We start from the raw sequence: 25,084 nt of genomic DNA, 5'->3' as shown, positions 1-25,084 counted from the left end.
AGATTGCTTCTACAGGGATGGGATACACTTAAATAGAAAGGGTGCAAGAATTTTTGCTGATGCTGTCGAGGCAGTGTTAGGTGGGTCGGAAAACTGCTAGTTGGGGGGGATACAAGGACTAATAGATTAACAGTAGCCACTGGCAGAGGTGGAAGTGATTCTTGCACTGCTTCTATTGATATGAGCAGAAGTCTGAAAAACAAGATGCAGGATATTTCAGAGACTGCTGGTAGTCATTGCGGTACAAGTAAACACATGGGTTGCGTTAGGGTAGCAAAGAATAGAAACAGGTGCATGTATACCTGCGTGTACACCAATGCTAGGAGTTTGGTAAATAAATTTGATGAATTTGAGGTATTGCTCAAAACATCAAAGGCAGATATTGTTGGGATATCAGAGACGTGGTGTCACACAGATATAAGTAATGCGGAACTGGAATTTGGGGAATACAATGTGTATAGAAAGGATAGACAGGACAGGAGGGGAGGAGGGGTTATGCTATTAATTAAGAAACACATAAAGTCCAAGGAAGTGAAGCCAGTTGACATCGATGGACAGGGCAGTGCCGAATCAGTTTGGTGTGACATAAGCATAGGGAAATCAAAATTGAGAGTAGGAGTGTGCTATAGGCCTAATGACTCTGATGAGTATAATAAGATATTGTACAGGGAAATAGAGTGGGCCAGTAAATCAGAGAGTCTTATAATGGGGGATTTTAATTTCCCAGATATTGACTGGAATTTGTGGGTTGGTCACTCGCACACTAGCAAGGCTTTTGTGGATTTATTGGATGATTGTTTTCTACATCAGCATGTTCGTGAGGCAACAAGAGGGAGCAATACTCTTGATCTGATTATCAGTAGTGACTCTTCGTGCATTAAGAACCTGCAGATAAATGAACCACTAGGTGGCAGTGATCACAGTGTGTTGAAGTGGGATTTACTCAAGGAGGTAACTACCATCAGAGGTAAAGGGAAGGGTTTTTGTTTTCGTAAAGGCGACTATGATGGTCTGAGACAGTATTTAAATTCTGTACAGTGGGACCAACTGATGATGTTACCAACAGCAAACTCTAAATGGGAAGCATTCAAGGAACTAATCTTGGAGGCTACCAGGCTTTACATACCAACTAAGAAATATTGTTCAAGGTTTAGGCCTAAATGGTTGTCAGATGAACTAATGAGACATGTGGCAGAGAAGAAAAATGCATGGGATACATATAAATTAATGGGTGACATGGAAGCCTATGATAGATATAAGTTGGTCTGTAACCAAGTCACAAAGGAGATTAGGCAGGCAAAGGCAGACTACGAAAAATCCTTGGCAAAGGATGCAAAGAAAAACAGAAAAGAGTTCTTTACATACTTGAACTCGAGAAGGAAAGGGATGAATCAGATTGGTCCACTGGATATTGATGGTTCAACAGTTGAGGATCCTGCTCAGGTGGCTAACAATCTAAACGAGTATTTTGCATCTACATTCACGCATGAGGAGTTATTCAGGAAGGAGAATGATGTAGGTAAAGTAAACATTGGCAGTGAGCTGGATGATTTTGTAATAACTGAGAGGAAAGTGGAGGAGAGATTGTTGAGGATAAACATAAAAAAGGCACCTGGGGTGGATGGGATCTATCCAGTTATATTAAAGGAGGCAGCAAAGGAAGTATGCAAACCCCTAGCCATAATTATGAGAGCTTCTTTGGACTCAGGGGAGGTACCCATAGACTGGAGATGTGCAAATGTAACCCCAATTCACAAAGGAGGATCAAAGGCTGACACAAGTAATTATAGACCTGTTAGTTTAACTTCTGTTCCAGGTAAATTAATGGAGGCACTGGTTAAAGAAGCACTGCAGGATCATCTAGACAAGAATTCAGTTATAGCTCAGACGCAGCATGGTTTTGTTAAGGGCAGGTCTTGCCTGACCAATTTGATTGGATACTATGATGTAGTCACAAAAGAACTGGATGCAGGGAATAACTTTGATATTATATATTTGGATCTTAGAAAGGCTTTTGATACTGTTGCACATGGAAGACTGCTGCACAAATTGGAGCAGTGTGGCATTGGAGGCAAATTGCTACTATGGATAAGGGGATGGTTGAGTGGCAGAAGACAGAGAGTGGTAATCAATGGACACTGCTCAACGTGGACTAATGTTATTAGTGGAGTTCCTCAAGGTTCAGTGTTGGGTCCGTTGTTGTTTTCGGTGTTTATGAATGATATTGATGATGGGATATCAAGTTTAATGTCCAAGTTTGCAGATGATACAAAGGTTGGCAGGGTCGTTAAGGACACTACTGACGCTATGCTGCTGCAACAGGATCTGGAAAGGTTGAACAGATGGGCTGAGAGGTGGCAAATGAAGTTTAACATTGACAAATGTAAAGTACTACATATGGGAAACAGTAACCCCAGAGCAACGTATCAACTCTGCGGTACTGCACTGACAGTGGTGGAGAATGAAAAGGACCTGGGGGTAATTGTGCAGGGAGATATGAAGTTCTCTGAGCAGTGCAGACGAGCTGCAAGAGTAGCTCATGGTGTCTTGTCAATGATATACAGGAATTTTTCTAGCAGGGATAAGGAGGTGATTATTCCCTTGTATAAGGCAATGGTTAGGCCACATCTTGAGTACTGTATACAGGTCTGGAGGCCTCATTTCAAGAAGGATGTAGAGCTGCTGGAACGGGTACAGAGAAGGGCAACAAGATTAGTAAATGGAACAAAGGGTTGCTCTTACGAAGAAAGGCTTAAGTTTTGCAAATTACAGAGTCTGGAGACTAGGCACCGGCGAGGTGATCTGATAGAGGTGTATAAGGCCTTGAATGGTTTGAGCATGCTCAATGCCAATGGGATTCTTCATCTTTCTCAGAATAATCACCTCAGAGGGCATAAATTCAAATTGAGGAAGGACGGATGTCGGATAGATGTGCGGAAATTTGCCTTTGGCCAGCGGGTGGTTGGTTGGTGGAACCGACTTCCATCACTTGTTGTTGAAGTTGATAGCCTAAACAAATTTAAAGCTCAACTGGACAGGTATTTCGAACGAACGGAGGGGTGAAATGGGAGTGGGTTTTTTTTTTTTTTTTTTTGGCTGATGCTGAATAAGCTTGCTTTCTTGCATCGTATGCCTCTACTAATGCTAATGCTAATGCTAATGAAATACACTTTAAATAAAAATGTTTGGCTTTGTTTTGTAAATATATTTGAGGAGGGCTCCGCATAAGTACTCTTATGTTTGTTTTTTAAAAATATGCTGAGTTAGCTTTGCATTAACGATGCCCACTTAATACCAGTGGGGCCACCTTTTGCCCATAATACAGTCAGTACTCATACATGTTTTGGCATGGACTCCACAAGAGGTTGCATGGTGTCCTGTGGAGTGGTACCCATCCATGCATTTGCACAATGTATCCAGCAATGCCTGCCATTGTTAGATGGATGGTCATGGCATCCTTTTCCAGTAAGTCCCAAACATACTCAATTGAGTTGAGATTAGGTGTGCTGGGTAGCCATGGGAGATAGAGAATTCATTGTAATGTTCCTGAAACCAGTTAGCAATTTGCTGGGCCTATTAATATGGCATGTTGTCTTGTTGTCATATCTCAGTTATTGTTGGATACACTGTCATCATAAAGGATTGCTTGTTGATTCCTATCAAGTTGTTTATCAACAGTGATCGAGCATCTAGGGCATTTCACAAAAAACAATCCCCAAATGACAACACTGCTGCCTCTAGCTTGCTGAATGCCAGCAGTGCATCCAAGTGCCATGGCCTCATGTTGCTTTCAAGCCCAGTGTTAGTGCTGATGTGCCCATGTAAGGTGCAGTTTCCTGTTAGTATGGGTACCCATGAGAGCTGTCAATTCTCATAGCCTATAAGAGCTAATGTCCAGCATACAGTCCATGTGGATGTTGGTCTTGTTATTCCTACGTTGTATTTGGGCCAGTGTGGTGTGTTGTGGAATGAGACACATGATGCTGAACATGGCTGTCCCATTTGTAACTTTGGCTGGTTGTTTGACCACAGGCTTGTTACACAACAAAATGGGAGCACTTATCTGTGTTGGCTGTTGTCAAGATACTGGCACTTGTATAACAATCTTTTATCAGCCATTCAGAACTTTGAGCCTTCAGCAACAACACAGACCAGACCATTCATACTTTCCATACCCTACAAGCAGGTGTTGCTAATGCAAGGCCAAGTCAATGTATATATTACCTTGAGCACTGTATACAGGTCTGGAGGCCTCATTTCAAGAAGGATATAGAGCTGCTGGAACGAGTATAGAGAAGGGCAACAAGATTAGTGAATGGAACAAAGGGTTGCTCTTACGAAGAAAGACTTAAGTTTTGCAAATTACAGTGTCTGGAGACTAGGCACCGGCAAGGTGATCTGATAGAGGTGTATAAAGCCTTGAATGGTTTGAGCATGCTCAATGCTGATGGGATTCTGCCTCTTGCTCAGAATAATCACCCGAGAGGGCATAAATTCAAATTGAGGAAAGACAGATGTAGGACAGATGTGCGGAAATTTGCCTTTAGCCAGCGGGTAGTTGGTTGGTGGAACAGACTTCCATCCCTTGTTGTGGAAGTTGATAGCCTAAATAAATTTAAGGCTCAGCTGGACAGGTATTTCGAATGAATGGAGGGGTGAAATGAAGGTTTTTTTTTTTTTTTTTTTTTTTAACTGATGCTGCATAAGCTTGCTTTCTTGCATCACATGCCTCTACTAATGCTAATGCTAATTAGAATTGTTATTGTAGTTGATCAAATTTTAGACATTATATATTAGGACCATGTGCATACAATTTTCTTTTTTGCTATTGCAGAAAGAAACAGGGATATTGTGTTATACCCTCCACTGTGCTTAATTAGAAAAGCACCAGAGCAGGTCCTTGAAATATGCATATACAACGATATTTAAAAAGGAGAAATGAAATTCTTTAGTGAGAAGTGGTTGTGCAGTATGAAATTAGCAATACTGAAATTACAGATCATTGTTTATTAGAAAAACTTGAGCCTAAAGGTAAGTAAGGCACCAGGAGTTGATGGCATACACCCATTAGATTTAAAGGAGGTGGTGAGATAGCGTGCACTGAGCCATTAAGGTTAATTAGGAGGGTATCTTTGGGATCAAGAGATTTCTCTGGATTGGAGAAGTGCCAATACATCACTAATACATAAAGGCAATTTTAAGGGTGAAGTGGGCAACTACAAACTAGGCAATCTGACTTTAGTTGTAGGAAAAATTATGGAAGCAATGATAAAAAGTGCAATACAGGGACCTTTAGAAATGGAATTTGGAACATTTTGTTAAGGAAACGTCCTGCTTAACTAACCTGGTTCTATTTTGATAGCGAGCAGGATCTAGGAAATAATTTTTACATTAGCAACAAATTTGACCACCCTTCACAAGTGGTTTCTTTATAAGCTGGAGCATGTTGGAGTCAAGTTAGATTACAAGATGGATCATAAGGTGGATGCAGGGGGGGGGGGATTGATGGTTATTCTTCAGAATGGGATGAGAAGTGGGATCCTCAGATCCTCCCAAGGATCAATCATGGGACCTGTTTCTGATTTTCCTTGTGAAGGTTGGGAGAATCGTTAATGATCTGTAACAAGCAGTGCTCCTTCAGAATGACTTGGATAGCTTCAAGGATGGTCAGAAAAATGGCAGCTATGGTCTAATGCAGAAAAATGCAAGGTCTTACACTTGAGAAATAGAAACCCCATAATAACTTATATACATGGTGGAGTTAAATTAAATGCAGTAGAGAAAGAAAGGGATTTAGGAGTTAGGATACAGATGGATATCAAATTTTCTGAGCAGTGTAGAAATAAATCATCAGCAGGACACCATGGGCCTTCCTTACCATCTGTAAGGAATGCCCATTATGTCCTATTGATAATTTATTGAACAAATGCTTGTAGAGATATGTGGTCAGTTATAATCCCACTGTATAAGGTAATTGTACGATAGTGCTTGCAAATACTGTCTCCAAAAAAAGACATCAAGTTTCTTGAAAGGGTCTAAAAATGGGCAATCTGCTTGGTTGGGATGTGCAAAAGGGCATATTAGTGAGGACCTGAGTGAGATTTTATAAGGCTCCGAAAGGGGATAGTAAAATGAACGATGGTGAAATTTTAACTTAACTATCATTCATTTTAACTGGAAAATAAATGATTTCAGATCTAGGCCATAAATTCGAATTATAGGAAAAGAGATTTAGGCTGGAGTGTAGGAAGTTTCCCTTAGACAGTGGGCTGTTATTTATTAGAATAAGTTATCTCTGTGAGCAGATGAGGCTACAGCTTAGCATTAGTTGAGGCATATGATGCAAGAAAGCAAGCTTATAGACTCGGCCAAAAAAAAAACCCTTCCCATTTCACCCATCCAGTCACTTCAAATGTTTGTCTAGTTCAGCCTTAAATTTATTTAAGCTATTAGCTTAAATAAATTTAAGGAAGTCTGTTACAGCAATCAACTACCCGTCGGCTAAAGGCAAACTTCCGCACATCTATTCTACAACTGTCTTTCCTCAATTTGAATCTGTGTCCCCCCAGGTTCTTAGTCTGAGCAAGCGGAAGTATTCTGTCAGCATTGGGCTTGCTCAAACCATTCAAGGCCTTATACACCTCAATCAGATCACCTCACAGGTGCCTAGTCTCCAGATGCTGCAACTTGCAGAACTTAAGCCTTTCTCCATAAGCACACCCCTTTGTTCCTCTAACCAATCTTGTTACCCTTCTCTGTACTCATTCTAGCAACTCTACATCATTCCTAAAATGAGGCCTCCAGACCTGTTTACAGTATTCAAGGTGTGGCCTGACCATTGCCTTATACAATGGGATAATCATCTTGTTTCTGCTAGCAAAATTCCTATATATCATTGAGAAAACTCCATGACATGCTCTCAGCCCATCTGCACTGCTAAGAGAACTTCATATCTAACTGCACAATTACCCCCAGGTCTTTTTCATTCTCCACCTCCCTGAGTGTAGTACCACAGCATTGGTATGTTTCTCTTGGGTTACTGCTACCCATATGCAGTACTTTGCATTTGTCAATGTTAAACTCCAGTTGCCACTTCTCAGCCCATCTGCCTAACTTTTCTAGATCCTGTTGCACTAGCATACTGTCTTTAGTGTCATTAACAACCCTGCCAACCTTTGTATCATCTGCAAACTTGGATATTAAGCCTGATATACCTTCATTGATATCATTGATAAATACACAAAACAATAATGGGCCCAGCACCAAACCCTGCAGGACTCTGCTAATAACATTAGACCAGTGTCCATTTATTATCACTCTCTGCCATCTCCCACTCAACCATTTCTTTATCCATTGCAGTAACTTGCCCTTAATGCCATACCACTCCAATTTATACAGCGGTCTCCCATGTGCAACAGTATCAAAAGCTTTTGTGAAATCCAAGTATATGATATCAAAATTATTTTTAGCATCCAGTTCCTTTATGACCATATCGTAGTATCCAATCAAATTGGTCAGACAAGACTTCCCCTTAACAAACCCAGCTGTCTGGACTATTGCTGCTGTCTTGTGTAAGTGATCCTGTATCACCTCTTTAACCAGTGACTCCATTATTTTTTCCCAGAACAGAAGTTAAATTAACAGGTCTATAATGATTTTTGTCACCCTTTGAACCCCCTTTGTGAATTTGGGATACATTTGCACATCTCCAGTACATGGGGACCTCCCCTGCCTCTAAGGATGCTCTCATAATTATGGCTAGGGGTTTGCTTTCTTCCCTTGCTGCCTCTTCATTAAAACTGGATAGATTCCATCTGCCCCAGGTGCCTTTTTTTATGTTTAACTTCAACAATTTCTTCTCCACTTTTCTCTCAGTTATCACAAAATCACTTAGCTCCCTGTTAAGAGTTTGATAAACATCTAGCATTCCCCTCCTTGAATAACTCCTGATGTGTGAATGTAGATGCAAAATACTCATTCAGTTTATCAGCTACTTGAGCAGGATCATTGATAGTTGAACCATTTATGTTAAGTGGACCAATCTGATTCATCCCCTTCCTTCTAGAGTTTACATAAGTAAAGAACTCTTTGCTGTTTTTCTTTGTGTCCTTTGCCAAAGATTTCTTGTAATCTGCCTTCTCCCACCTAACGTCCTTTGTGACTTGATTACAGACTAGCTTACATCTGTCGTAGGTTTCTGTGTGGCCTGGTAATTTATATGCATCCCATGCATTTTTCTTCTCTGCCACGAGCCTCATTAATTCTTCTGATGTCCATTTAGGCCTGAATCTTGAACAGTATTTCTTAGTTGGTATGAAATGCCTAGTAGCCTCCAAGGTTAAGTCCCTGAAGGCTTTCCATTTAGAATTCACCATTGGTAACATCATCAGTTGATCCCACTCTATAGAATTTAAAAACTGTCTGAGACCTCTGTAGTCACCTTTACGAAAACAAAAACCCTTCACTTTACCCTTGATCGTAGTTACATCTTTGGTCCTTGAGGTTGTCGCAGACATTCTCTCAGATATGCCAGACAAGCTGTGCTTGCTACCTGGGAGTCTAAAACACTGATATTTGGGTGACACTCCAGTCAAGTGGACCCAATTTCGGTGAAGTTCAGACAGTCTGTGACAGCTATATCCTCTGCTTGCACCTTTCCGATGGTGGTACTGTTAGTAATCTTGGGTATAACCCCATGTGCAAGCACACTGTGGGTGACCACCCAGGTGCGAACCAACGTAAGCAGGGGTAAAGGTGTAGCGTCCACACCACATGGAGGAATGCCACTCTTCTGTGTTACCAGGCAATACTAGGTGGTAGATGACTCTCATCAACTGGTGCAATACCACCACTTTGCTTATTGGAGGCTCGAAGTGGTGGAACCCATGTTTAGTCTGCAGAGCTAACTTCCGGGTCAACCCTTCCATCATGCAGTATGATTGATGTCTTTTGAGGTTATGATGGACACCACGGTGAGATACAAATATCCTTACCATTTGATTGTACAGCTCTAAAACGGTGTTCACAGGCTGACCGCTAGTTAGTACACCAGACAAAACCTATTGTTAACTCTGTAGGAGGTTTCCGAATCAGCTGGTGTATAATCTTGCTACCTCTACTCTGCCAGATAGTGACTGAAGGGAGTCAGAGTAGTGTACACGTATGCGGGGGGGGGGGGGCATTGTTGAGGCCACGTTATGTCAAGGATCTGGGTATATTCTTACCATGTGTACACCATATCCAAAAATTTCATTACTTCATACAAGCATACCCCCCCCCCCCCCGACTTTTCATACTATTGAATACACCACGAATTGTCAAACTACCAGAGCAAACTTATCTGCAAAAAGATCTAGACCTCCCAAGCACTTCCTAATTCATTTCACAAATATACTTGGTCTCAGTTCTAATCTCAGTGATGTCCATTTCCACTTAGTCTGCTAAACCCCATATACGTTTTTCTGACAGAACCTGTTACCCAAATTATTTGCTGTATGATTCCTTTTGCCTCAAAGGTGGTACTTGTGCATATGTCCATTCTGTTATTCCCTGTCAGAGACTTGGTAATTTTGAATCTCCTCTTTTCAATCTTCTCTGGCTTAGAATCTCTCTAACTCATTCTGTCAAATTCATTTGTTCTCTACCATTCTCCCAACTCCACTAATCACTTCGAACTCTTTCATTTCCTCTTTTTGCAACTTTACTTTCTCCAGTCCAACTTTCCTAACAGTGAGGTAATTTTTCTTGGTGATTTTAATGTTCACAACTTCAGTTGGCTTGCGTTTTCTAGTCAGACAGACCCAGCTGGTCGAGATGCTGAGGCTTTTGCAATTACTAATGACCTTGCACAAATTGTTCATTTACCTAGCAAAATACTGGACCATCCTAACCATACAGCCAACATGCATGGCCGGTTTTGGTAGGTGTGCAGTGCGTGCATGCAGCCAAATCCCTAGGGCGGCCGATAGCGCACTTTAAAGAATAAAATTAAAATTTAATTTAATATTTTAATATAGTGATCGGCGATGAAATAGCGAACGTGGCATTGTTAATAAATAATATTGTATTCTCACAATGAAAATTAAACATAAAAATAACGTAACAAACGTTACAGTAAAATTAAGAAGTCATACCAACATTCACAATGGGAACATAAACATGACCGTAAACATATTTGGTAACCATGGAAACACAACATGCTCTTCTTTCATACTTCAAAAAATTGATGTTTGCATGATGATGTATGATATAGCTGTGCAGTTTATGGTTATAAATAACGCCGAAGCATACATGTTAGGTGTTTTCCATCAGAAAACGTTTAAGTGCAAGCACAGGCAATGTAGAGTTCATCTGTTGAACCAGAGGATTCAACAATGGGACTTCCATAACATCTACAGTTGTGTCTTGTTTTAAGCCACGTAAACAAAAACATAAAAGCTTGGAGTTTGCACACTTTCATGTTAACGTCTTATGATTAAGGTTAAGGTTACACTTATGTAATTCATTGTGAATGGTTTCATTAAATAACATAGGTACATGTTTTATGCGTATGGTACGTTTAATTTTCATTGTGAATGGGCCTTTATTCCAGTACCGTTAATCTTAAAACGTCTTAATCTTAAATCATTATTGTTTTAATTGTTGACTGAACCAAAAGGAAATTTAAATAAAGAGAGAAATGCTCATGAACGTTATTAATTTAAATATTCACCCCAAAATCAATTCTCTTGTCGACCATTTTCAACATTTTCACAGCAAAAAATTCGTCACTACCGAGTGAGTAGTGAGATGAGAAGTATGTGGATGGACAACAAGTGCATAAATCATAAATGTAACCTAAGAAACTGTCGTGTGAGATTAGAGCTTTTGCTGATAAAGAATAAACATAACAGGTACGTGTTTTCATTTTGTGCTTATTTATTTTAATTTAGTGTAAGTAAACCTTTGATACCTGCACAGAAAGATTTAAGTCAGGTTTGGGTCATTTTATACATTCGAAAAGAGAAAAAATAGTCTGTGCCTTGTAAGCAAAGAATTATTTTTATTATTATTGTTGCTCTTATATTATTTCTCCCTGATTGGTGGTTCCACCTCACGGGTATTGCTCAAGTACACAGGGTGGTTGTTATGCCTGGTGTTACTGTTGGTCGAGGAACTCTCGGACTATTCTACAGGTGTTCAGGATTGCAACTTTCTGGAGTTCCTTGTAGGTGTTCGCTGGGAGACCTATTGATGCTAGGCTGTTATGTAGGGTGTTTGGCACCATACCTGTGGTTGATACGATAATCAGGATGGTCATTGCATATGCCACATCTCTTTGATCTCCTGTCTTAGGTTTGTGTACTTTCTGATTTTTTTCTCCATGGGTTTTCTGCAGGTTGCCAGTGTTGGGTACCGCTATGTCAGTCAGATAGGTTGCCTTTTCCTTCTTGTCCACAAGGGTTATGTGCAGGATTGTCCTATCCGTTATTATGGTGTGGTCCCAGTACAGCTTGTGGGTCGGGGTCTCTAGTACTGCCTGGGATTCGTACTTGTAGTACGGTACACTTCCTTCGATCAACTGGTATTTCCTTGCTAGCTTCTGATGCATTATCCTGGCTACTTGGTCGTGTCTATGAGTGTACTGAATCTGGGTGATCACCTTGCATCCCGCAGCGATGTGTTGGATCGTTTCTGAGGCCAGGTGGCATCGTCGACATGTATCATCGAACACTCTGGGCTCCTTGGCGATGTATTTTCTGTAGTTCCTGGTGTTGATTACCTTGGTTGGCGAGAATGAATCCTTCAGTCTCAGGGAAAAGCATCCCGCTCTTCCCCGAGATTTATTATTATTATTATTGCTCTTATATTATTTCTCCCTGATTTGGGGGTTCCCTTGTGACGGGTATTGCTACAAAGTACACGGGGTGGTTTTTATGCCTGGTGTAATAATAATAATAATTATTATTATTATAGGTTCAGATATGTCAGATAGGAAAACAAAACATCAGTATGGTGCTTTTTATCGCTAGCGGAAGAATGAAAGTGATAAGGAAAAGGAAAAATTACGAGGATCCATGCTGAAAATTCATAAAGTTGGACGAGGGTAACCCGGCAGCGCATCAACATCAGTCACTTCAGAATTCAATTCAGACAGTAAGGACAAAATGGAAGGTGAAAAATCAAATGACAAGTTTTAAGTTTGTTTGAAATTATGCCAAGAAATATCAGTGCCTGAATCAAGCTGTGGTGAGGATAATTTAGAAAATAATAGTTTTGAATTTACGGCCGAATATGATATAGGGAATCCTTTTAGCTGGCCACCAATTATTAATAATCAGTTATTAGAACTCATAATTCAGAAGGGACCTGTAACGCCTAAAAATATGAAATTTCCTAAAGATAACAATGGAAGATAATTTTCTGCATCACAATATATGAGACTTTTACCTAATGGTGAAAAAGTTCAAAGAACTTGGTTAATCTATTCTACAAAATCGAATAGTGTGTTTTGCTTTTAGTAATAGTAATCGTGGCATTTGATGCAAGAAAGCAAGCATATGAACTTATGTAGTATCAGCCAAAAAAAAAAAAAAAAAAAAAAAAAAAACAATTCACACCATTCCCTCAAAATGTTTGTCCAGTTCCTCCTTAAATTTATTTAACCTATCAACTTCCACAACGACAGATGGAAATTTGTTCTAGCAATTAACCACCCACTGGCTAAAGCAAATTTCCACACATCTATTCTACAGCTGTCTTTCCTCAATTTGAATTTATGGCCCCTTAGATTCGTAATCTGAACAAGTGGAAGAATCCCATCAGAATTCAGGATGCTCAACCCATTCAAGGCCTTATACACCTCAATCAGATCACCTCGCAGATGCCTAGTCTCCAACTGCTGCAATTTGCGGAACTTAAGCCTCTCTTGGTAAGAGAATCCCTTCATTCCCCTCACCAATCTTGTTGCCCTTCTCTGTACACGCTCAAGCAAATCTACATCCTTCCTAAAATGAGGCTCCCAGACCTGTACATAGTACTCAAGGCGTGGCCTGACCATTGCCTCATACAGAGGGACAATCACCTCCTTTTCCCTGCTAGCAAAATTCCTGTATGTCATTGACAAAACCCAATGACCAAGTTGTTTGCTTTAAAGCAAAACCAGGTAACCAACAGTCAGGGGTTTTCAGATTGGCGGCATTTAGCTACTCATTTATCATGACATGAAACAAGTGTAGAACATATGCAAAATTGTAAAAAGTGGTATGATTAAAAACACGCATTGACTACAATTGACAAAGAACAACAACGGTACTTTGAATCTGAAAAAAGACTATGGCGAGTCATTATTGAAAGAATCATTGCAATTGTCCAGTTTTTAGCAGAGCAGTGTTTATCTTTCAGAGGTAAAAATGATAAATTTTATGAAACAAATAATGGAAATTTTTTAAAGACTATAGAAATGTTGGCAAAATTTGACCACATTATCTCACAGCATGTCAATAACATAACACCATCTCAACCTGCTACAAGTCTCAAGTCTATATACCTCATTACTTAGGCCATGCTTTTCAAAATGAAATCATATCTGTTTTAGCAAGTGGCATAAAATCAAAATATTAAGGAATTTGTAAAGAAAGCAAAGTATTTTTCGGTAATTCTCGACTACATGCCAGATGCCAGTCACACTGAACAGATAGCATTTGTAGTAAGAATTGACACTTCTGATGTTGCAGTTCGAGAATTATTTCTTGGGTTTTATCCAGTATCAGACACTACAGGGGAAGGTTTATGTAATTATCTTTTAAGTGAACTCTTAGAAGTTCACCATTTTGATTATGGAAGTCCCGATGAACAAATCCAAAAGAATTGTTTAGAATACAATTATCTGACAATTGTTGATACAGCCTTAAATTCCATTCAGGAAACGTTTGAAAATCTAAATGAATGTAATAATGTATTTAAATTTCTTTGTGAATTTGGAGAAATGACTGAAGAAGAAATTAAAAAATCTTGTGAAAGTGATCCTTAGCACACAAGTATTAAGGATATTGATGGTCTTCAGCTCTTCAATGAGCTGATAACATAGAATTTTGAGCAGTGGAATTGCAGACCCATTAAAAAACTTGACATATATTACAAAAAATAACTGGATGTCATCATTTCCTAATCTGTTTATAGTTTTGAGAATTTTTCTGCCATTACCAGTTAATGTAGCATCAGGTGAAAGGAGTTTTTCGAAACTCAAACTTATAAAAACATATTTAAGAACGTTAATGACTCAAAGTTTAATGATCTAGGACTGTTAGCTATAGAAAAAGAATTATGTGAAAGTTTAGAATTATCAGATGTTATTGATGAGTTGGCAGATAAGAAAGCAAGAAGAGTGCAGTTCTAACTTTATGGGTTCATTTTGTTACTTCTGTTTGATATCTTGTACATTTTTGATTTGAATAAAATTAAAATAAATATGTCAAATATTTTTATGATTTTTTTTACCTCTGTCAACAATATGGAACTGTCATAGAAACATACTAGTAGGCTCTCGTGGGTTGGGTTAGGTTAGGTTATGAATCTACTTGCGATCTGCATTGATAGGGGTGGCCAAATATCTCTAGCACGCAGGCGGCTAACAGCCCAAAACCGGCCCTGCCAACATGCTTGATCTTTTTCTCACAAACAACCCTTCTAAGAACATGGTCGAAGTGAGTAGTCTTTTAGGCACGTCAGATCACAACTTGGTGATTGTCTCTTTTCTTTTATCTCATGGCTATTCCCAACCTTATTATTCGGCTTACTGTTTCAAAACTTCAGATGTCAACGTTTGCTCAATTCGTGTCAGTGAAGTTATTCTTGTAGGAATGGAATCCTTTATTCCATACTCCACTTTAAAATCTCGTCCTTTATTTAAACCTTGGTTTTCCAATAGATGTGCTAAGGTTGTTCAAGAGAAGAATGTTGCATATCGTAATTGGCTTGCTTCCAATTCTTCAGTTTCATTTTCTGCCTAATCAAAGCTCGCAACAATTGTAAAGCAGTTATCAATCAGTCCAAACTAGATTTTGAACAGGCTAAGAGCAGAAAACTTGCATTCTTGCCCTAATGGTAGCCGAGCATTCTGGTCTCTTGTCAAAGCTATTGGCCGCAATTTTTGCCCATCTCTGTCCAAACCAGATGATTCTGTTGTCACTTCAGCCAAGGATAAAGCTGACTTGCTAGCATCCCATTTTTCTTCTAACTCATGTATTAATGATCTTGGTAAAGCACCTCCCACCATTCCCAACACTCTCCATTCAATGCCTTGTGTGGGCTTCCGTCAAAAGGATGTCAAAGATTTTGACGAATCTTGATGCTAAGAAAGCTGCAGGTCCTGATGGTATTTCTCCTTTTTTTGTTCTCACTTCTTCCACTTGTTCTCAAAACCTGTGCTTCTGAATTTACTCCTGTTGTTTGCCACCTTTTTCACTTTCTTATTCCAAAGGTGTTTTTCCTTATACTTGGAAATTTGCACATATCCAGGCAGTTCCTAAAAAGGATGACAAATTCCTCCCATCCAATTATTGTCCCATTGCAATTACTTTTACTTTCTAAAGTAATGAAGAAATCAATTAATCACCAACTCTTAAACTAGCTAGAAACCTTCCATCTGATCAATGATTGCCAGTATGGATTCTGTCTGTGTTGATCCACTGGAAATATTCTGGTTTATGTTACCCATTTATGGATAAATTCATTGGAAAAGTTCGGTGAAACACAAGCAGTTGCTCTTGACATTCCAAAGGGATTCGATCGTGTTTGGCATAAAGGTCTTTTCTAAACAAGCTTCTATCTTATGGTTTGCCAACTATTTTTTGTAATTGGTTATCCAGTTTTCTCTCTGACAACTCACTGAGGGTGATGGTAGATGGCTCTCTGTCTTCAGTTCTTTCCCCCCACTCTTTTCCTCTTGTATATTAATGACCTTCTTCCATTGACTGGAAATCCTATCTACAGCTTTGCTGATGATAGCACGTTGCATTCCACTTTGAGAAGCCTCTCCCTGTTCAATCAGCTTCAACTTCTCGAATATCCACTACCAATTCCTTAAATGCTGATCTCCACTGGGGCAAAGACAACTTAGTGGACCTCAGTCATAAAACTCAGTCCTGTCATATCTCGCAAAAAGGATTCTTCTGCTCCTAGTCTTATCCTATGTGACACTCCGATTTCTAGGCAAGATGATATATCTCTTTTGGGGATTACCATGACTTCTAATTTCTCTTGGCACAAGCACATTACAAATATTGCTTCCTGTGCATCTAAAAAAGTTTCTTTTCTTCCAAACAGCTGTTCATTTTGTACAAATTGCAAATCAGTCCTACCAGGGAACATTATTTCCACATCTGGGGCAGTTTCCCCAAACCTCTCTCAGGCTTCTAGATTCCATTCAGAAGAGGGAAATTAGGTTAATCAATGAATCATCTCTAACAGCATCTCTCCACTCTGTCTCATAGACATTCTATTTCTGCTGCATTCCTTTTCTACAGATACTTCAATGGGCAGTGTTCTTCTGAACTCACTTCTAAAATTCCTGCTCTCTCTTTCAAAACATTCTGAACACATGCCATCAACATTCATTTACTGTCCAACTTCAAACTCACAGAATCAACTTTTCACCTTCCTCGTTTATTCATTCAACCGCCATTTTCTGGAACTTCCTTCATATGTATTTCCTGAAAATTAGTCTAGAGAAGTTCAAGTCTAATGTCAACAAATATCTTGTTTTGTCTTTCCAACCGATGCACGGTACTAAGTACTATAGGTTGTAATACCTCTCATGTTTGGGGTTTTCATTAAAAAAAAAAAAAAGTAAATCCCACATCAGTACACTGTGATCACTCTCACTTAGTGGTTCCTTTATCTGCAAATTCCTAATGCATGAGTCATCACTGCTGATAATCAGATAAAGGGTATTACTCCCTCGGCTTGCCCCTCGAACATGTTGCTATAGAAAACAGTACTCCAATAAATCCAGAAAAGTCTTGCTAGCCTGTGAGTGACTAACCCACAAGTTCCAGTTGATATCTGGACAGTTAAAATCCCCCATTACAAGACATTCTGATTTACTGGCCCATTCTATTTCTCTGCAACTGTTCAATGTACTCATCAGTGTCCTTAGGCCTATATTATTAGCCATATGGTACAAGGAAGCCTGAGGCTTATGCTGCAGCAGTGAAAAAAAAAAAAAAAAAAAAAAAATTTTCGAGTTACCCCCTGAGAGAGAGAGAAGTAGAAAGGAATCACCAACAAAGAGGAGAATGATGATATCCAACATACTCCTACTCTCATTTTCCCTTTCCCAGTTTTATATCACACCAAATAAACTCAACATTGCACTGTCCACCCTTAGATTTTATGTTTCTTAACTAACAGCATAACCCCTCCTTCCTTCCTACCCTGTCTGTCCTTTCTGTACTCCCGTCTCTGATATCCCAACAATATCTGCCTTTGATGTCTTGATCTGCACTTCAAATTCATCAAATTTAATTACCATACATGTTGTTATTTGGTTTTTAGGAGCATTAGCAACTAAGGCCATATTGCTCCGGGGATATGCAGTAGTCATTCCCTGACCTTTCCACATCCTCCGTATTTGGTGGCTCATGGGCTCGAACCCCGGTCTAATCAAGAAGCATGTGCTACGCACTGCTGCACTTGGCTACAGAGGCAGCTGGTGTACATGCACTTGTTCTTACTCTTAGTTACCCTAACACAGCCCATGTATTTACTTGTTCCATGATGACTCCCAGCAACTTGCTCTCCAGGTTGCTGCTCATTTATTTTCTATTGTAATGATTTCAGATCTAGGCCATAAATTCAAATTATAGGAAAAGAGATTAGAGCTGGCGTGTAGGAAGTTTTCTCTTGGGCTTACTTATTAGAATGTTACCTCTGTGGGCAGATGAGGCTGACAGCTTGGGGAAATTCAAAGGTCAGCTTCAGGGGGAAAATACTTATGTTGTATATATTTATTTTTATTGTATTTTTTTATTCATTTTTTTTCTTTTTTTCACTAGTGCAACAAAAGCCTGTGGCTTCCTTGCACTATATGGCTAATACTAGTAATTCTGATTTTCAGGACTATGATAAACTTGAAAGGACATTTACTGACATTAACAGTACAGTAGGCCTTCTGAAAGAACAGATTCAGGTTGGTGAACTAATTTTGATTTACTAGTGTTTATTTATTTATTTTTTAATTGAAAGCAATCCTAAGCCAAATTATTAATTGTAGAACAATTAATTATTAATATATTACTTAAGCAAGCATACAAGAAATTAATCTATGTATAACAGAAGTTCAGTAACAAAACAAAATAGGTCTGAAAGATTTTTTATAAAAGCCACAAACAAGAGCATACTAGCATAAAATTATTGTACACTATTCCATTATTGTACACTTTCCATTGAAGCATATGTGCAGTGATGAATGTAATGTTCATGAGGCATACCAACACACCATAATCTGTAGAAATAATAAGCTAATGATAGCTTACTGACATTGAATAATGGATAGATCATCGGTTACTACCATGTGAAGTCCAAACATTTCCTGGTACATGATATTGTTTTGCCATGGAAAACTTATACACATACCAGTTGTCTCCCCCCCCCCCCAAGTCTTAGAAAGGAACAGGCAGCTGCAGGGTTTATTCAGAGCATTACTGTGAGAACATTGCTGCACTTAATTTCTCTCTACTTGTTTTTAAGAGAAGAGAAAAATAAATCCATAGAAAATATCCTAGTTTCGGTTATCATGGTGTCAACTTTTAATCATGTTGGGCAACAGAAGATAAAACTGAAGCAGGTTATCAAGTTGGCTTGTTTAGAATAATTTATGGGGCAGCTAAAGCAATGAAATATATCGATGTTACATGTCTATACTGCATGTATTCTGTGATTGGTTTACTTTTTTGTTGGATAGAAAGCCATGCAACCCTTTCCTAAGAACAACTAAAATGACCACTGAGTGGGGAGATAAAAAGCTTTGTTATGATGGGAATAAGCCCCTTTTCGTGACATGTGGGAGAACAGCAATCATAATCATTGTATTAGCCATGCAAAGCTCATTACGTGATGTGAGATAACATGTCTAAGATATTGAAAACTGCAATATGTAGTGATAAATTACATTATTCCATTCAAATGTATCATATACCTTTAGCATTGACTACCAAAACTAAACCTCAGTTGCTTAATCCTGTTCAAAAAGGTACTGAAATTAAATTACACGAGAAAAATGTAGCTAAGCTCCGAATCTAGCACCACCACATAAAAGAAAATTAGATTACTGAAATGGAATGTTAAAGGCTAACTTATGTATGCTTCTGGCTGTTTTATTTAGCCCATAAGTTAAATAAAATCCTATGGATTAAATTGTGACATATACAGTTATATGTTTACTCTATAAATAACAGGAGTTGTGCTTAATTTTACATGGACCCAGCAAACCAAAGTTTGCACTTTTTTTTAAATAATAATAAAAGCATTGATCTTACATCTACTGTACACTGCATGGATGGATATTTCTTCTCTTTCTAGAGAGGCAGCAGTATTAGCACAAATTAAACCACCTTTTCAAATAAAACATAGGTGTTGGTGTCAACTCATAAGTTCTGTTATTTACATGTCTTATCTTAGTTTGGGCATGAAGTTTTTAAATACATAAAGTATAGAGTGAAATTAAGTATTGCCACTTAACAAAATTTTTCCGCAAAGTTGTTTCACTAAGCTGTTTAAAATATCATTTTAACTTGAAGTTATCTTTAAGGAATTTTTGATCTCTTGTTCTCATACCCTTCATGCTTAACTGCTGTGGATTTGGTACACTGTATATTTCTATACACAGATCACTCAGTGTATAGAAATATACACTGAGTAATCACTGAATTATGACCACCTCTATGAAAACTCAATGCGACACGTTGATCACGCGAGGGCACAGTTAGTCGACCTACGCAGCATAGATAAGGTGTCAGTGATTCAGTAGGTAGTAAAATTCCGAGCATGATCGGTAAAAGGAAGGATTTATCGGACTTTGATAAAGGACAGATTGTGGGTGCTTGATGAGCTGGTGCCTTGATTTCCCAAACGGCTGAACTGGTAGGGTGTTTGAGAGCTGCCTTTAACTAAAGTGGCTCTCGAACACCCTACCAGGACTGGCATTAAAATGGTCAAATGACCAGACTGCAAAGGTCAGCGAAAGGTTGATGTTAGAGGTGAGTGCCGGGTTCAATGACTCGTACAGGCACGGCATTGTTGAAGAGTTGCCAACCCGGAACAATATCTGGCATGAGCATGCATCACATGCTGGCATGTATGGGTTATACCAGCAGACAACTCCTTCGGCATCCTCTCCTAACCAAGATTCATTGGCATAAAAGGCTTGCCTGGTGCAAAGAGCATGCAAGTTGGACGTTAGAAGACTGGAAGAAGCTGTGCTGGTCAGATGAGTCACGTTATTTACTCCACACCATGGATGGTCATGTACAAATTTGACACCAACAACATGAGGCTCTTGATCCATCATGCATGGTATCAAAAGTGCAGGCTGGTGGAGGTGGTTGTATGGTGTGGGGCATGTTTCACTGGTAGGAACTTGGACCCCTGGCGCATGTGGAACAACGTATCAGCGGTTTCCGCTATCGTCAACTGCTTGCTGACTGTGTACACTCTGCTATGTTACACTTTTTACTGAATGGCGATAGTGTCTCCCAAGATGATAATGTGCCAAGTCATCGGGCATTTGTTGTGCAGGAATGGTTTGAGGAACATAGTTCTAACTTCCAGCATATCGATTGGCCTCCAACCTTCACCAATATCAATCCCATACCTGCATTTCCTACTGCATTACATACAGCTTGGTTGGCCATACCTCCAGAACGTTTCTGACATCTTGTTGAATCAATGCCACGTCGGATAGCTGTTGTACTGAGGACAAAAGGAGGACCTACAAAGTATTAGGTAGGTGGTCATAATTCAGTGATTACTCAGTGTACATCTACATTTAGTAGGCATGATATTTTGAAATTGTTTGATCAGTTGTTAGTTTTCGCTCACAAAAAAGGATGGGGGGGGGGGTGATTATCCACTTTTTTTTCTTTTTTTTTTTGCATTGTGAGATTTAATTTTTTGAGAAATTAATTTTTTATTTTATTACAGAAAAGGCCATCAAGCCGGGAAGAAAATCATAGATTTCAACCATCACGAGGTCTGTTTAGCCACAACAGTTCATTTTCAGGTGATGAGAAACAGAAATGCACAGCCCCTCCTACTGCTGTATAATTATTCACTATAGATTGCTGCATTTGTAAATTATTCAAATATTTCCTTGAAGGGAAAATGGGTTTTATATGGCAGGCACTAATGAAAGCATTTCTGTTCAACTTAGGTTTTTCATTTATTTAAGAATTTTTGTTATATTTTTACATGTTTAATATTTGTCTTTTGTACAAAGTCAGAGATAAAATGAATGTGTCTAGTAGTATGTATTATCTAGAATAAAAATATCACACTAACACTGTAACCTAATTAAATTTTCCTTTTTACACACACACACACACTGCACTGATGACATTTTCATGAAAGTCCAGAACTGTTTTTTCTGCAGTTCTTTTCAGTTTTCAATAATGAACCACTGGAAGAAAATGTACTTTTTTCCAAGGGCTTCAAAGCTCAAATTTTTTAATTTCTTCTATGTAACTATCTTTTTCTCACTTTTCATGTTTTAGCGCCAGGTAGTCAGGATGCAAGTTTAATCTTCTAAAGCCCTGCTACACATCATTCTTATTGTTGAGCATTGTCTTATCAATTAAGTTTTTATTAAAAAAAAATACAAAGGCCATATTAGACCTGTACATTTTCAAATTACTGAAGGAATTTGACCTGTTTGCACTTGTATCAATTAGTTTGACCCCTCACTTTTTAGCTTTTGGACTCTAAAATCACTGTATGTACCAGCCCAGCTATAACTGGGAATAGCTTTCACAAGAGCTTGTTCTATTTTACTATTAAAACTTTGGGACACCTTCATTGAATAGGATTAAGACAACTACATACTTAACAAGTTTTGATATGAGTGCCAATGGGATGTAGCAGAGTAATGAGATTAATCTGTGTTGTATACCTTGAGAAGTAAAAGTATGTAAAAACTGTTTGTTACAGCCGTATGCACAAGCAAAGATGCCAACAGCATTTAGTTTAACTTAACCCATTTAAAGCTCTTTACACTTCATTTATGAATCCCAGTCTTTCTTGGTAAGGATATGCTTTTTTTCCCCAACTAATCATGTTGCTTTCTCTGCATCCTTTCCAATGAATTTATATTCTTCCAAATCCATACACAGTAGTCCAGATGCAGCCTTAATACAATGGAATAATCACCTCTTTGTTCCCTGGTGGAAAAGTTCCTATACATTACTGAAAGCATCCCATGGCCTGTTCTAGCAACCAATTTGCACTGTTCAGAGAATTTCATGCAAGACTATACAATCTCTAGTTTTTTTTCCTTTATCAACTACCTTGAGTTTGGTGCCACCCAAATAGTATGTTATTCTGGAACTACTGCTATTCAAATGCTGTATTTTGCTTTTGTTAAACCTCAGTTTCCATTTCTCAGCTCATTCACTTAATTTATCCGGAGCTTCTTTTGCAGCATATCCTGATTACTGATCATTAACCACTATGCCCAAATTTGAATCATCAGCAGACTTAAATGTCATTATCATTAATATTAAAAACAGCAAAGGGCTCCAAAATGGACTCCTACGGTGCCCCTGCTCATCATATTCTATATTTTAACTAAACCACTCTATATTTTTTTTTTCTTAAAATAAAATCTTTATTAGAGAGAGGTCATTTATTAACCTGACTATTTTCATTTGGATGATATCTAGAAGGTTGAGAAAAGTTTTGAGGACACCATCTCAGATGTGGGAACAACATTCCACAATATGGCAGATCTGAGATTTGTATAGCATGAGTAGTTGTTTAAAAGAAAAGGAAGGAAAAGGGTGAAAAAGAAACCAGTTTTTTTTTTAAATGCTGAAGAAGCAATATTTGTGATGTGCTTCCACCAAGATCTAATACGGATATGTGATCTTATTGAGAAATGAGTGTCATTGAAGCAGCAGAAATAAGACAAAGATCTGAACTTTGGGCAACACCAACAGTAATGGAGAAGTTAAAAGACAAAGAGCTAACTACTGTTGCCTGCCGGGGCAACAATGGCTGACATGATACAAGTTTGCATACAAGGCATTATTATACATGCCTTTGAAGTTACTTTGAATAAGTAACTTCTCAATAGAGAAGTCTATTGTTACTCATTCCCAGTTGAGTACCACTCAGATGGCATAATTTCAGAGTTGGATGACCCTCTCATCAGCAAGTGTATGTATACAAGGTAAGGAATGACAAGCCTGTTGTGAATTATTCACACAATGAGATGTCAAAAGGATGTCACAATCAGAATTATATGGCTATAAAACATCAAATTACAGTAGCAGTTAGTGCAGTGCATCATGTCTGTTTGCAGTTAGCATGATACAAACCAAAGCTTTCATCAGATGCATATATACTTGTACAGGAAACCCTTGATTAGTGCGGTTAATGAATCCTTGAAATATACCGCACATATTAAAACCGCACTAATCAAACTTAAGAAACAATGGGAATAATTATAATGAATCCTTGAAAATTATGAAATTGTAAAAATGTATTTTTTCTTACTCAATACGTACCTATAATGCACTGCATAGTTCTTAAATTATTAAGGAATAAATTTAAAAAAAGATAGTATGATTTAAATTTTATTTTTTGCAAAAAAACTTATCTAACTTCGATTGAACAGTGGTAGCTTTCTTCCTTTCCTCCATGATTTTGCGATAACAATCAATTTGCTTATCTAACCCTCAACGAACGTTCATGCTTCTCTCTGCATCTGGATCAATCTCTAGTATGAGTTCTTTTGCTTTTTAAAGTGTATTAAATAGTTCAAGTTTTTTTGAATGAAATTTCTTTGGGAGCAAATTGCTTTTCTTCTGCTTCATTTTCGTCTTCTTCCTCGTATGCATATTGATGCTCAATTTCAAGAAGATCGTCGTTACTTAAGTCTTTTGAATGCGATTCCAATAATTCTCTAACGTTTTCTGAATCTACTTCCTCAAAGCCGAGGTCTTTTCCAATTGTAGTAATTTCATCAATAACTTTGTTGACAGGATTAATGAAACCGCAAAAATCATTTGCGCATTCAGGCAAAAGATTCTGCCAGACAGCTCTCATGCAGCTGTTCGTCATTTCTTCCCACGATTTGTGTATGTTCTCAACTGCTTCTTTAATATCATAATATTAAAGAAGTTTAATATTAATAATAAAAGAATAAAAGAATATGAGTTACCAGAGCAAATTTCAATTTCAGAGTGGTATGGGGTGCTGCTGTCGAGCATTTTGGAGTCGATTCCCATTCATTTAAGTTAGAAGACCCTGGTGAGTGCGTGTCACGTATTTGCCACTTTAGGCGCCGTTGTGAGTTGACAAGCACCGCAAGAAAAAAACAGCGCACTAATCAAATTTGATAACGCATATATTAAGGGGATAGTATCAAAAAAATTTTGCGCACTAATTAAAACCGCATTGTTCAAAACCGCATTAATCAAGGGTTTCCTGTATTTTAGTAAATAAGATGTGCACAAAGCACTGAGTCACCACCAGCCCACTTAGATCAGTGATAGATTCCAATGGATTTTGCACAGTGAAACATCCATACTTAATTCTTGAGATGCATGCAATATGCTCTTTTATAACATTAACTGTCATGCCAGAGCTATGATTTATTAAGTTATAGTTTTTCTCCTTTAAAGTACATGAACTGAATACATATACAATTTTTCAGTTTAAAGTAAAATAAAAATCCAACATTAAAAACAGTTGCTTTTATTCAATGGGTTTGCAAAATGAGTAAAGTACTTCAACCATGTAAACAGTTTCAGTTACACACCAAGTTGCCAGTTTTATTTATTTTTTTTTATTCAAATAATTTTATTGCATTTATAGGTTTATATTTTAT

The 25,084-nt window shown here is 38.2% G+C and overlaps 1 protein-coding gene across 3 annotated transcripts in view; it reads left to right on the top strand.

Moving 5' to 3' along the window:
• The window catches only part of LOC150089690 (TNF receptor-associated factor 5-like), a 146,865-nt gene extending 125,480 nt beyond the window's left edge, over window positions 1–21,385 (top strand). For all 3 annotated transcript variants that reach the window (XM_090368736.1, XM_090368735.1, XM_090368737.1), the window contains 2 exons: window positions 18,098–18,169; window positions 21,181–21,385. In XM_090368736.1, coding sequence (XP_090224862.1) covers window positions 18,098–18,169; window positions 21,181–21,303 — 195 coding nt within the window. In that variant the 3' untranslated portion in view covers window positions 21,304–21,385. The remainder of the gene's footprint in view (window positions 1–18,097; window positions 18,170–21,180) is intronic.
• The last annotated feature ends 3,699 nt before the right edge of the window (window positions 21,386–25,084 follow it).

This window comes from Mastigoproctus giganteus, chromosome 2 (genome assembly GCF_048544385.1).
Source record: "Mastigoproctus giganteus isolate SK-2022 chromosome 2, ASM4854438v1, whole genome shotgun sequence".
Taxonomy (NCBI): Eukaryota; Metazoa; Arthropoda; class Arachnida; order Uropygi; family Thelyphonidae; genus Mastigoproctus; species Mastigoproctus giganteus.
This window is presented reverse-complemented; position numbering and strand designations above follow the sequence as displayed.